Here is a 15,481-nt window from a genome sequence, read left to right on the forward strand (position 1 = left end):
AACCAGACTTATATTATTAGTATTATGTATTAAAATATACATAGTAAATATTATAAACAACACATTCACCAGAAAATATACCTCATTATTTGATTATAAAACAATAACCACTTGATACTAAGTGAGTCTTTTAAGAATTAACATTCAAGACTTATTAAAGAAGTTAACACTTGAGAAAACCCCTATTTAGCCTTTAGTTTGTTTTATATACATATAATACATTTTATATTATAAATTAATTATTGGAAGTAAAATAGCTTCATTAAGGAAGCTATATTAGATTACTTAAGATTTCAATAAGAAAGCTGATAAATTAATAGTTTCCTTTGGATATTTTTATATAGCAAATGAAAATAAATACAGCTCTTCAAAAACTGTATCGCTACGATAAGTTAACAATATTAACAATGAGTTAACAATGAGTTAACAATAAGTTAACAATATTAACAATGAGTTAACAATAAGTTAACAATATTAACAATGAGTTAACAATAAGTTAACAATATATAAGAATAAAACGAAAAGAGATCTTTGAGAGTATTGTCAATTGAATGCAGAAAGCAGACAGTCACAAAAGCTCAAACTGGGATAAAAGGTCTTCTGCTTAAAGGTTTTTTACTTTATTATATATAAAACCTTCTGGAATAAATTCTTCAAATGATGTGAAAACCCTATCAAAATCCGTTGCGTAGTTTAGAAAAATTAAATGCACAAACAGACAGACGCGGATGGTGATATTATTTTAGCATAATAGACACCAATATCTTATAACATCAAAGTGGAGTTTTTATTTATTTTATTTATCGTTTTTATTTGTGAATTTGGCAGCATTGATGTCAAGCGGGGCGACGTTGGTGACAGTCGTCTTACCAGACATTGGCGTTTTCTATGTCATAATGACGTTGTAGCCAGTTGGAACCGTTTCGTAATATGAGGTTATCAAATCAATAATTATGAATGAATATATTAAAATTACACTATTTTAGTAAAATGATCAAAATCGGAAAAATAAACTTAAAATCTTCCACATATTTTTAACGGTATTCATAGATTGTGAAAATACCCCATTATGTGGTATTATTTAACATTAAGGGTAAACGCAATGTACGTTATAACCTACGTATCACAGATGGCGTTAATTTAATTATTTTATTAAAATACAACAATTTTACAAGTTATGCTTTAAAGTATTGAGACGAATTGTTTGTTTGCACCCATAGACATATGAATATTAGTAGACCTGCCCTAAGTGATTAAAAGCGTATTATTCCCCACTCCCCATACCGGTTCCATTGGAGCCGGCTGGGCTCGCGTATGGCTTCCCGTGAATCTTGAGAATGTGACATCATCATTCTTGTTCGAACTAGCGTTGAGCTATGTTCGAGGCATTTTATGAAATAACACGGCAAAATGTGGCTTGTGCTATGAAAACTTGTAAAAATAGATGTGAAAAAGAGAATAAACCCAATTGTCGTATTACATTCCATATGTAAGCATCATTTTAAGCTTATTCACATCGTATAATATGAATCAGTTGTAGAAACATATACTATCACATCGAGATACATCTGGTCGAATGTAGCGATTCTCAAGTGTGCGCATCGTTGTTACTGGGAAGTAAATTATGAACACTTATAAAAGTGTCTTAACTAAAAACGTAAATAAAATATTCGACTCTGAAAATAGAAGAAATTTTTTTTTGCCGAATTTGGACTTCGCAAATTTGTTCATAACGTGGCGAGTAATTTGCGCTCCCATGTAAAAATGTCTATTCATTCAAAAGCAGATTTTACTTTTAAGAACTAAATGGTGATATTATAATGCGAGATGCCTATATACTGTCAGATTGATTTATTGACGAATCACAGTCAGCTTTACCCCCTTCGTTCTTCAACAGTTGATTTTACCCCTCACCTTTAATTTCTAGTCTATATATTCATATGTCTGTGTTTGCACCTGTGTATACGCAATATGAATATGAATGAATTGTTCTGTCCATACAAAAAATCAATTCTTTCAAGAAAGGCATACAAATACAAAATTGTATCGGTGATTCAATCTAATTTTGTATTTGTATCCATGTCTTGAAAGAACTGAGTTTTTGTACGGACAAAACTATTTATTTATATCCATATTGCGTAAATATGGGCGCAAACTAATAATTAGTCTTAATATTTCAAAGCATAATTTGCAAAACGTGTATTTTAATAAAATAATAACGTATGTTGCGTTTACCCTTAAATAGAAATAATTCATTTCGAGTTAATAATTTTACATTCCTATGGGATTTTTACTCCCCATGATAACCATGTAAATATATATTTTTTGTGAACGTTTATATTGATTGATTAGGTAAATGACATTGTTCGAATGTTAGGTACAATCGACCAATTGAATCGAATCAAATCGACCAAAAAATATTTCAGAAGACGATTACTATGAATTGTTGTATGAAAGTGGCCGCGCTGATTTTAGCAGAACATAAAATTGACCTTACTCTGTTGGATGACAACAATATCTTATTTGTAGACTATCTACTTTCTGCATAACTATGTTTAATTTAAGATTCATTGATGCCAAAAATAAAACATTACTTAAATATGTATATTACGTAATTTGGCTTTTGTCAGTCTATCAAAGAATTTAGCATATTATTTGTCGTATAGCTGGAGATCTGAGATACATAAAGTATTTTTTAAGGGTTTTAAATTTGAGGGGCCCAGTTGGCAACATCTGCCCCTAAGTTCCCAACAAATAAGGGAAAACTTAGTCCCTCTTCCCACTTATAAGTTAAGAAGAACATAAATGGTTTATCGCAAATAAAGTGTGGCCGGCCTCGTCCAGACTTCTTTAGGATCTTGAGAACTAGGGACAATAAAAATACTGAAATGTACTTTTAATGTTGCAGTAAATGCCTGAATTTAGACCATAAATCGGTTAGTTTTTTTTAAAATAAAGCAAACACTAACTAATTAGAAGCCAAGAAATGGTGTCTAGGATGTTAAGAATATTATGTACATTGTTATCAACTACAACTAACATTAACTCAACACAGGGAAAATTATTACTCTAGGGGACTATATCATCTTTGGATGCTGTGTGGTTCTGAGAAGGAAAAAGGTATGAGAGGTGGGTAGGAATCTAAGGATTAGTGTGTTCAGGAGCCGCTTATGAATCCATCGCTCCAACTGCGGTACAAGGCGTTGGGTCGAGAGAGTGGTCAAAGGGTATCTCTCAATGAAATGAAATCAGCCTCTACCAAACCGGCCCGCCACACAGTTGGTGGCAGATACATCCACCACCAAGACCTGAACACACCTCACCCAATGAACTCGTGCACCTTTGATAAGTCACTAAACGTAGCGAATGGCTTGGAGTGACCTACGGCAGAGGTGTTGGTTATTCATATGAATGATTCTCGAGGCGGCGGTAAATTTTCTATTGAGCAATTCAATCATAATGTGACATTGATATCAAACCACAAAGCGTTCAGTTATTGAGATGTTGTTAGGAACCTTTATTGTAATTATAGTTATTTAAAATAATACAGGTAAATTACTTAGTAGAGGATTTAAAACAGTTTTTTAATCACAGATTAAGTATATGTATAAGTTTTAACTAATGTTAACCCCGTCAACTTCAGTAGGTACTCCTTGGGTTATATAATTGAAAATACAATTAATGAACCGTTTCAATAAAAACAACAAAAAAAACAGTTCAAATATATTATGCGCTACCGTTATGTTATCATTTTTATACATACTTGTGGAGTAGCTTTATTTTAATGCTTGGTTTTTGGAAGTTTCAACAATCTTTATTCTTGTGTGTAAAACAATATTATTAAATGAAAAATATTACACAAACAATATGGCGTCTTGAGAGTTAACGGAATAATTAAAAATTCCATAACTAATCATATAAATTACTTAGAAAGCTGAAAATAGTTTCATTAACTTAGAAACTCTAGACAAAAAAAGCTGTGCAAAATTCATGACGCCAAGTCTCACCGTTTGAGATATATTCAAATAAACAAATTTGTGTTTTATTGTTAAGATTTCCCATTAAATTTTGTTATTGAAAGGGTTTCCATTGTAAGCAATATACCTAGTTATAAACTAAATAAAAGCATGCAGACAAAAATGTGGTACATATAAATTTTATGTTACATATTACATTTGAACAAAATACAAAATATGCAAAGCACAGGTCATAATTATAATACAAAGGAAATCACAAATTATCCCAAAACAGTAGGTCAAAATTCTTAAAATTCAGCAATAAATTACAATGGGGTTCGATGTGATTGCCACCAAAATATGATAGATTGCATTGTCATCGACAACGAGTCTATCTGCTAAGTTTCAGCTCGATCGGATTTCAGAAAGTGGGTTAATTTCCGCTTCCAAGATTTGCATTAATTCATTTCCGAAAACAATAGTGAAATTCAAATAGATGTATTTAAAATGGAGTGGTCGTGTTGCATTTTGACATACTGTTCTAGGATCAAAAAGATTTAAGAAATATATTAAAAAAATCTTATACAGGGTTTTCCAATAAGAGGTGTTATTTTGAATAGCCCGCTATTTCGGTAGATGTTACTTTGGAAGCTATCATTTTTTGACATTTGACAAGTAGAAACTACGTCATTAATAAAAATGGAACGATACACGCTTCAACAACGCATTGAATTTATTAAAATTCACTTGAGTGAATCAAATGCAAATCATCTTGAGTGATGAGGCCCATTTCCACCTCGGTGGCTTCGTCAACAAGCGAAATTGTCGCATCTGGGGCTCGGAAAACCCAAGAGTTATTGTTGAAAAGCCTCTCTATCCTCAACGTGTGACTGTTTGGTGCAGGTTATGGTCCGGCGGAGTCATTGGACCTTACTTTTTCGAAAATGAGGCTGGAGCAACAGTTACGGTGAATGGATTGCGCTATCGAGAGATGATTAATGATTTTTTATGGCCGGAATTGGATGGTATTGATCTGGACAACGTTTACTTTCAACAAGACGGCGCTACGTGCCACACAAGCAACGAAACCATTGATCTTTTACGATTGAATATCAAAATAACACCTCTTATTGTAAAACCCTGTAGTATAATATATATAACCTGACAAAATAATGTCATATACTATTTCTAACCGTGATATTTTGGAGATGTCCCGCCAGTGATATAAAGATGTCATTCGTTGAATGTTAAGAATTTTTTTAAATGTACAAATATATTAAACATATCATATTGTTTATTTGCCGAGTAAAATAATTGATTTAAAGACACGTTGAATTGATGTACCTAAAATTACAGTTTTAGGAGAGAAAGTTTGCAGTAAATAAACCTAACCAAGTAGAAAACCTAATATTTTGTACATAAACTCACTGTTCGATTTAATGTATTAAAGTCACGTTCGTGTGAAAATAACTATTATAACTTAGAAAGTACATATTTTTATTGTTGTTTTAAATTCAAATTCAAACATTAAAGTAGGCGTGAAGATATTATTCGAAGGAAAGGTTGTAAAAATCATATTTTTTTAGTAATTTATTTTGGGTTAGGAGAAATGTATACTATTGGAATGTGAAAAACGTAGATTAATATTAATTATTTACATAGCGAAGATTTACGGCTGTAGTAAATTTGCAGGAAAATTAGTTAAAATATCGCAGTCAGGTATTAGAAGTTGGTATTTCTTATGAAGGTCAAAAGAGTTTTTCAAAACTAACGAACCAAACTCGGCAGGATTAAGAAATAGGTATTGTATTTCTGACTAATTGTAAGATTACTTGCAATTACGAGAATTGTTCACAGGAAATATCATATTCCCGTTCAATTCACTTTTACGTTATTTACGCTCAAGCAATAATTTAGCAAATGTGATAATCATGTTTCCATTATATTTATATTCACATAAACTTTTTGAGTACATAAAAATCATATTTGCATGGAAATCACATTAACGTGAACATCACTTTGATGAAACTTTGATTCATGGGATAATCAGAATCAAGTGAAAATCACATTCATGTGAAAATCGCATTCACATTCAGCGACAATCAAATTCTCATGAAAAATCCCTTTCACATTCATGTGAAAATCACATGAAAAACAGCAATACTGTGAAAATCAATTGTATGGGAATCACTTGATTCTCATAAAAATAACTCACATAATAAGAATAATTAACATTTAACATCAATTGAAGACAACAATAAACTTAGTCCGTCCAAAGTAGCATCTGAAATTCAATAAAAAACACGAGGGCATATAACACACAACAGATAAGAGACCCGTGACCCATGCGATAGACTTACCGGTGGCAGCGGCGGCTTCAGCTCCCTCCTCATTCACCTCGATAAAGGCTTTCTGGATAGCCTTGGAGACCACCAGGGGCTCATTGTTGGCCAGGAGGCCTCCGAGTTCCGCGCGGCCGTCAAAGATGCGACCCATTCCCAGCTGGTGGCAATAAAAGATGGTGAAGTTAGTACGATTCTCATGAACGAGATGGTGGGAATGAAAAGGTTAAGTTAGTACAATTCTCATGAACGAGATGGTGGGAATGTAAAGGTTAAGTACTAGCTTAACTTTAACTAACAATTCTCATGAATATAATATACCTTTGAAACTTGAGGTGAAAGCTTACTCGGTTTTAGGCACCACCGATACGAAGAAACTTTAATATCAGTCTTCCGAAGCAAAAAAATCTTTACCTTTGGATCTACACTAGAAAATGGATCTTTTTTTTTATGCGAGTCCCAACTGCTCCTTACTAACTAACAGGAGCTAGTAAGTAAGGAGTTAGGACTGTGGCATTCCCAATTGGGGTATGTTCGGAGGCAGAAGGGAGTGGGGAGGGGAAGAGAAATGTTGGAAAGTAGAGGAAATATCTAGCTACTTAGATCTGGTCACCAAACACGGCAAAAGCAATTTTAAGCAAGGTTTGGATTCTGAATTAAATTTAACCAATTCAAGTGACCACAAAGAAAGAATACTAGAAGATATCAACACATAAAATCATGGCCAAGTGGATGGCCAGAGGTATGCCAAAGAAGACGTGGCTTGAGAAGGTAAATCGCGACAGACCGGAACCAGTAGAAGAGTTCAAATCCCACCTCGGGATGATGATGAATACGGAAAGTAAAATGAACAAAAAGGTAAATCTCACCTTGGGCAGGACCTCATTGAGGTCAATGGTGCTCTCAATGCGGAACTTGGGCAGGGCCACGGTGACCTCGGCTTGGTAAAGGTTTTGAACCAGGGACTTCAGGTCGGTGCTCTTCTGAGCCAGCTTCTCTTCCAGCGCGGCCAGACCATCGACCTTGTTGGGCAGGATGATGACCATGGACATCTCTTTCCCCTGGTAAGGCAGCTCCAAGATCTGTGGATTAATAATATATTTAAACCCTCAGGCTAATTTGCTCGCTTTTGGAAACAACTCCTTTGGACTCGTAGAAATCCTTTTGTCTCCCTTACGGTAACGGTTAGAAATATGATATAAAAGGTGAGAAAGAGAAAACATCACGCTTTATATTCAAATCTAGAAGTTAACCACAGAAGAATTTAAATATACAGAATATATGAAACCAAAGGTTCCAACCACAATTTGAGAAAATTGTGGAATTTTTGGTAATTATTTTTATGACACGAAAAAAAAATAAGATGACAATAATGTGTGTTTTCCTTTACCAGTAATTGTATTTCAGTGTTTAGAGGAAAAAAACGAAAGGTGAGCAATTTTTTATAAAATTTCAAAAATCATGTTTATTTTAAATAATAAAATTTGAAAGAATATTTCATCACCTTTCAAAAACAGTTTTTAGTTTTCGGATATGTTCAGAATCATTCCATTCATTAGGATTTTATAGTCACTAGCAAGAGAAGCAGAGGAAGATCACTGACGGATTGGACTGATCATATTATATTACAGATGTCTGGAACGGCGGTGTCTGTAGTTCTACAGGAGTGCCAGGAATGGAGGAGGCTTGTCCGCAAAGGATATTAAAGTGAGGGTTTCGATCCTCGCCAATAATGAAACGACTACAGAAGAAGAAATGATGTCTCGAGGTCCAAGGAGGAGTGGCTGGAGTTACAAAATGGTATCCACTGAGAAGCTCAATGGCCGGAGATGTTCTTTGCGTTGAATTCAAATTGATAGACCAGCTAATCAGGGAAAGGGAAACAAACCAAGTTGCACAGAGCGCAGGAGGTGGTGTGACAATCTCCCTTTCTGTGATTTGTTAATAAATGAATCTGACAGTATATAGGCAAGTAATATCACTATTCAGTACTCGAAAATAAAATCTGCGGATTACTAGTTCTTTTTACAATCCGCCGCTCCTCAAGTTTTTGTTTAGTGACTTAATGAATGCTCTCATAATTGTTTATACATCTCTAGATTCTCGGCGGTCGCTCAGTTTTAAAACCGAGCGATTTCACGTGAATAATATGGAGCTTCATACTCCACGATAATCGAGCGGTTTAAACCGCATGGTTCAACCTCTCTGTCTGAAACAGCACTTACCATATTCTTCTTTCACTGGTAAAACAGCAAGCTTTTCTTGCCCGCAATGTAATACCGTTTTCTTCTTTCACCTATAAGATGAGCAAGAAATTGCCGTAAAAACTTTCTCGTTTACGAAATCCTTTAGGAGCATGTTGAGGAACCAGGATATGTTTCAATCACCCGGTGACAACCCTGGTGAAGTTTACTAACGTAACCTGGTTACTATCAAGGGAATAAGGAAGAGAAGAAAATGATTATGGAAAATAATGATTACCTTTGCGTCCAATTCCGAGTTTTCTGCGAAATTGAATTTGGCAGTCTTGTGCATCATGTCAACGGGTTTCGTGTCGGTGGCGGTAATGAAGAAGTCTTTTTTCTTTGTCTGGGTCGCATCAAACTTATCCTGCCAGCTGCCCTGCAACACAAAAAACAAAAAAAAAATAACAAAATGTTCCAAATTTACCCAAAATGTCACAATCTACCTATTTTTTCATGCTTCATACAGTAAATACAAGTAATTAGGTCGAATAACGCGTTGTTTATAGCTAATTGAGCTTTTTGATAGTCACTAAGTGCATATTATAATACCAATTGTTATTTTAAAATCACTAACATATTTTAATGGGTTCTATGATAACTAAACACAAATACAATTCAACACAATTTTAAAAAGGGAGAAAGCGATGAAAATATAAACTAGCGTTTAAGCCTAACATACGTAGCCTATTTAATCTACTTTTTGTTTCATCACTTTTTAAGCCTAACTTACGTAACCCATTTAATCTACTTTTTGTTTCATCACTTTGCCTAACTTACATAACCCATTTAATCTACTTTTTGTTTCATCACTTTTTAACGGTGTGTTGAATTGTCATATTGGTGAGTTTCCGGTCACCATTTCAATGACTTTTAAAAGAGGAAGTGCAGATAAAATATGCCTAAAAATTATACCTAAAACACAAAAATATTTTGAGGATTTCAGGCGAGACAAAATATATAAGCACTCGTTAATGATGTTTGCAAAAAGTCACTAGTGCTGTTTTTATTAAAAAAAATTGAATTAATATGAAAAAAAAATATATATAGATGAATAAAAGTGCATTTAAAAAAGTAGTCTTATAATTTTAGCTTGGATTTAACTGATTAAACATGGCTGAAACGCTAAAGTCCATTATCCCAGAATCCGACGATTAAAACAGCTATAAGTCGACGATATGGACTTCTCAGCCTCTCCTCCCTCGCACAGCGTCATAAATTGTTTCCCTGACTTTTCTTGGAGCGGCCGACTGGACGTCTTTCATCTGGAACTGCTGTCATTGTTTTACGCACAAGTCGATCTTCTGGCAATGTACTAATTTAGTGTTTCAGTCACAGACTAAGCCAATCGAATAATACAATCATCACTGTCATGGTTGCCTGGATGGAGTCCCCCATGATGGTACGACAGGATATGGGAGACGGTCAAATATCCTCCATAAACGACTGCTGGTATACATTATTCACTTCTTTTCCGAATTTTTTGTTTTCTGTTTGTATTTTATGTACCCATGTATTGTTATTTTGTGTATTTTTTTTTACTTATTATTTGTCTAATTTTCTTTTCTGCTATTTCAAAATATGGAAAGTATTGCATTGCACTACCCCTGAATATGTTCTCGAAATTTTTTATTATTGTACATAATAAAACAAGGAAGACGGGCCATAAGCCAATAGCATGAAACCGTGTGCATAAAAGTGTCGCCAACATCGTTCACGCACTGCTATTCGCATCGACGCAAAGCGGCGCTCAGCCTTTATTTCTACCTACACACCAAACGCAAAACTTTCATTGGCTACGCCGCTTTGATAGTCAGTGCAGTTTGATCATAGCTTGGTGACAGTCGGGGCAAACTTCTGTGCTAAGTTTCCTTTTGTTTATATTATCTATGAGATGGACACACTTCATTTTGTGGTTGAATGAAGTAGCCACTGTAGATCAATGGCAGTCGGTGACTCTTGTAGAAGAGATACTGGACAATAAGTAAATACATATCTACTATCAAATATTCAGACTAGCCCACGAAAAAGGTGCAATTACTTAGGAAATAATTTACACATTACAGATCCTAAATTAAATTAATTAAATTAAAACTAAAAAAACATGAACTAAAAACAATACACTCGATTCGTAAGAGCTGTGCATTTTACGCACATTAAAGTCTTTTTTCGCATGTTGGATGCTCTAGCCCAAGGCTGCCCAACCTTTTTAACAGTTGGGCGAAATTGACGATTTTGAATCACTGGCGGGCCACTGAATACCTGACGGTTCCTATTTCCGTTTTCCTATTTGTTAGAGAATTTCTATAAAACATAATTCCCCAACAAAAAAAATTCAAAATGAGTGCTCCCAACAAAATATTTGAAAACCCATGAAATCCAACTTCGCTGAGAAAAAAAATCCGCGCACCCAAAAAAAACATCATATGTGATTCCCCACAACAATTTTTCGAATTCCATGGGGGGGGGGGGTGGATACAAGATTCCATTTCGGACGCAAAAAATATTATATCAAAAACCGGTGTATTTTTGTTTAAAAAGTAAGTTCAACAGGTTAGATTTTTTCGACGCTGATTCTCGTTCTGAGTAGCCTAAATAGCGATAAATCGTCTTCGTTGGCAACACTGGTGACCGCGCGCAAGCTGCATTGTTTGTTTTACCGCGGGCCCGCGACACTTTTTCAAATTGGCGGATTGGCGGGTTTTTTGAAAATGGTTCACGCGGGCCACTTATAATTCGTTCCCCAGGCGCGCGGGCCTGGGGTTGGGCAGCCTTGCTCTAGCCAAATTGGCGTGAATATGCACGTGCAAAATTCTAATCATTTACAGCTTTTTGGATATTGGGTATAAGATATCATCCAAACCGTTGCTGGTGTGTGTACACTGTACGCAGTTCATAGATATTTGAGCATATAACTCCATGGCCGTGCATTGTGTCATTAGAGTCTCTGAAGATGCTGTTGCTAGTATATGTGTATTTACGCAAACTTATTAGAGCATTGAAAATGCACATGTATTTCAATTGGCTCCGTGCGTCGTGTCGTAAATTGCAATATTGCTGTTTACGGCTAGAAAAAATAAATTCAAAGCTTATTGACTCTAAAATCTAGAACATAATGGATGCGGTGAATCCAAAGTGCGTAAGGAGGGACCTATCTTGCTGTATATATGTTAGTTTACTAACCTTGAAGTAGATGGCGTTGATGAGCACAAGACGGGTGTCTTCATTCAAATCACTAGATTTGATGAGGTCCTTGATCCTCTTGTTGGTATGATCTTCCACCTAAACAGAGAAACAAAACTTTTTACAAGTAATCAATGAAACACAATAGGTTTTTTATTTACCTGACAACTACAAGAGAATGCCTGCCTGCGCTGTAGGCTGTAAAGCCAAAGGATCTCAATAACTGTGGGATTCCAATATGGAAAAATATAAACTGCATATCCACTCGAGCGATTGGTGTCAATAAATAAAATGTATATACATACATTTACCATATTTAATTAATACCATTCCTTAAAATATTAATATGGAAACAAATGATACTGCTTAACACGGTTTAAGACCCTGCAGTAAGCGTTCAAAGATGGTTTGAAAGGGAGATATGTAAATACAAATATTAGAGGAAGCGCGCTGATATTAAAAAACGAAAATAATTAAGCAAAAATGGTGAAAATACTTAATAAAATACGACTTGTTTGAAATAGAGCACAACTCTTTCGACAAATGCTTTATGTAGTTGCATTTAAAGATACACTGTGAATTTTTTCATGTTTAACTTTGCGATTTTTTTCTATGGAGGGAAATTCATATAATTAACGTTTCGGGATAACAAATGTATAGATATTATCTTCGAAAATAACTTTTTTTTGGAACTTAAAGAGTTAACGAGAAACTTGTTATGAATGGGTAGAAATTAGGTATGCGGGGTTTTAAAGCCAATGAATCCACCGAGATATCACTGCATATCCCATATGTTTAATTCTATTAATTTGGCACATAATGGCAAGCGATGGCTTAAAACTTTTTTTGCATACTTGGCACATATGGATATTATGTTGACAAACTAACCATTAAGCTATTACTCCGCAGGGGTAGGCAGAAAGGATAGACCGCCACCACACAATCTGTCTTGGCACACATTATTTACTTCATTCATCAATTTTGTACTTTCCATTACATTACATTTACGTTTTATTTAAAGTTTCCGTCAATACCAGATTACTAGAAGTCGGCAATAGTACACTTTAATAGTACATAATATAATTGTATATAACTATTCTTATGTATAAGCCACTGAAAGTGGCATTAAAAAATAACTAAACATGGCCACGGAATAGAACTGGCAGATTATTTATCAGAAATGATAAACTTGTTTTTTTTTCAATGTTGGTCCAAATTTGTATATAAACTGTACATTTTCAAGAAATATACTATGCAAGCTATTAAAGACACCACAAAATTAATCTTACGTACATAAAATTAAATACGAAATCAGACTTTGTTTAATTGAATGTAAAAATGGGACATGATGAAAACTCACTTCCTTTTGATCTAAATAATTAAATAAAAATATATACAGGTTAAATGATTGTATTTAACTGTCTAAATAAAGTAAATTAATATGTTGGCAAGTTAAAAACATACAACTTTCCAATATTCTACTATACATAAATATGAAAAAACTGTACAAATTCGTGGGACTTGACAATAAAGTAATGTACAAAGTTTGATGATAATACCCATTTCGAACGGACCACATCTCCTCACTTTGTTTGCTTAGTCGTGTATCGTTTATCCAATAGCTTTATTAATGCAATCTGTTTTTCGTATTATGTTAACTCATTTCTCTCACCCAGTTGTTAATCAGGGAAGCGGCGACGACATTCTGGTTGAAGTTGACATTCTCCGCCTCTGAGTTGAAGATCTCACTGGTATCCTTCTTGAAGGCGGGGGCCAGCACGTAATCCTCCCCCTCCTTGACGAACACCTTGTTCGCCACGTTCAGGGTGACGCCCTTAATGGAGTTTAGCTTGGCAATGGCGGGCTTGAAGGCGGCTCGAGTCTGGGGCAAATAAATCATCAATTAGTTCGATATCATATATTTGACAGATCAATCAAGAGGAGACAAGCCACAACATGTCATCGGTGATACAAATATAGATGAATTTAAAGCTCAGTTAGATTCTCATTGGGAAAGAAGAAAGGATTAACTTATTTTTAAAATTTAAATCAACTCAATCATTTTAAAACTTATTGTAAAATCAGATATGAGCTTATTATCAGCATAATGCTCCCTACACATTAAATAATAATAACAAAGCCCATAACTGAGGAACAATCAATGTTTGAAAGGTGCGAGTAATCAATTAGCTCAGTCAGTGTAAATACAAGACAGGCCAATAACCGAGGGAACAATGAATGTATGTTCATAATAGTTTTTGAAGACAGCCATGAACGTCTGAGGAGGGTGAGTAATCAATGGTTTGAATCAGAGTCAATACAAGACAAGCCATTAACTGAGGGAACAATGAATGTACGTACATGATATGTTTAAAGACATACATAGGTCTGAGGAGGGCGAGTAATCAATTAGTTTGAATCATTGTCAATACAAGACAAGTCATTAACTGAGAGAAGAATGAATGTACGTAACATGTTTGTAGGCTGCCTAGATCTAAGGAGCGCCAGTAATCAATTATTAGTTTAAGGCGATGCACTACGTCGTGTAATATTTTAAATCGAGCCGCTATCAATAACAACCCTTACGTAGAAGGCGATAAGGTTTAAATTCCCGCTTAACACCATCCGCCTGTTTTGATTTATGCAAGAAAAAAACATGGCCAAAAAGTGCCTTTTATTTTATTTTGTGGATGTTCAGGCATAAATATTTAATTTTTTTCCGATCATTTTATAAATAACTTAATTTGCCACATTATACAATAAAATCATAACCGAAAATGGGTTCGTAAGTAGGAGATTTTGAGCTTTAAAGCAGTTTTCACAGGCCTTATACATTGTTTTTTTCTGGGCTTATAAAAAGACTTATCTAAAAAATACTCGATCATTTTAAAGGCCAAGATGTATTCTACTCGCAGTATTTAATTGAAGCATCTGAAACATTTTTAGGCGACCAAATTCTCAAACCAAAAACAAATGATTTTGCATTACTACATAGCCTTAAATAAAAGAGTGAACAAAGTAATGGATTGTAATACAAAATTTTAACAATAATTTGTATAAATTAATTCAGATGACAGGGCCACGGGTGTTAAGGAAAAGTTTTGGGGAGGACAAGTAATCAATTAGTTCCGATGACAGGGCAGTCAAGACAAGGTCTGGGAAGACAAATGTGGCAAAGCCAAGGGCTGTGAAAGTAATCAATCTATGTATGTTTAAAAGCTGCCAATCAATATCTGTTTGTTTGAAAGGGTGACCGGATAACTCATCAAAATGACAATTCAACACTCCTATAAAAAGTCTTACATATATAACTATTTAACCTTATTTTTGTTTCATCACTTTTAATGGCTTTATATCACCTTTTGAAGGTGTGTTGAATTGTCATTTCGAGGAGTTATCATGGAACCGTTTGAAAGCTACCAAGATCGTTGAGGAAAATTAATAAATAAGTTGGGGTTACATAGTAGGAATGACAAAATGTTGAGGTATTTTCTTTTTTTTTTGAGATTATGGCTAAATTTGCTAAAAGTGGTTCTTATTCTCTCAATTTTGGCGGTTATCAGGGATACTCACAAAGTTAGAATTCGGCAGGTACAGGGCATCGTTCAGCTCCTTGAGGGTTTCTCCTTCAGAGCCGAGGGACAACATGGCAAGCACGATCTCCGCCGACAGCGGGGACATGATGAGGTTCTTGCCGGCATTTTCCTTGAGCTCGGATGTCACCTGCAATACGAAAAAACTATCATTAGCAAGTAAT

The 15,481-nt window shown here is 34.7% G+C and overlaps 1 protein-coding gene across 27 annotated transcripts in view; it reads right to left on the minus strand.

Moving 5' to 3' along the window:
* LOC149411205 (antichymotrypsin-2-like) overlaps positions 1-15,481 on the minus strand; it is a 126,721-nt gene that overhangs the window by 82,899 nt on the left and 28,341 nt on the right. For all 27 annotated transcript variants that reach the window (XR_016304889.1, XR_016304888.1, XM_089647421.1 and 24 more), the window contains exons 3-8: positions 15,298-15,447; positions 13,397-13,606; positions 11,725-11,823; positions 8,780-8,920; positions 7,168-7,380; positions 6,317-6,458 (exon numbers count right to left, since the gene is read on the minus strand). Coding sequence is in view for 25 of the 27 variants with exons in the window: in XM_089647421.1 (XP_089503547.1) it covers positions 6,317-6,458; positions 7,168-7,380; positions 8,780-8,920; positions 11,725-11,823; positions 13,397-13,606; positions 15,298-15,447 (955 nt within the window). In the remaining 2 variants the exon portion in view is untranslated. The remainder of the gene's footprint in view (positions 1-6,316; positions 6,459-7,167; positions 7,381-8,779; positions 8,921-11,724; positions 11,824-13,396; positions 13,607-15,297; positions 15,448-15,481) is intronic.

Source organism: Hesperophylax consimilis, chromosome 26 (genome assembly GCF_061612785.1).
Source record: "Hesperophylax consimilis isolate HC1 chromosome 26, BYU_Hcon_1.0, whole genome shotgun sequence".
Taxonomy (NCBI): domain Eukaryota; kingdom Metazoa; phylum Arthropoda; class Insecta; order Trichoptera; family Limnephilidae; genus Hesperophylax; species Hesperophylax consimilis.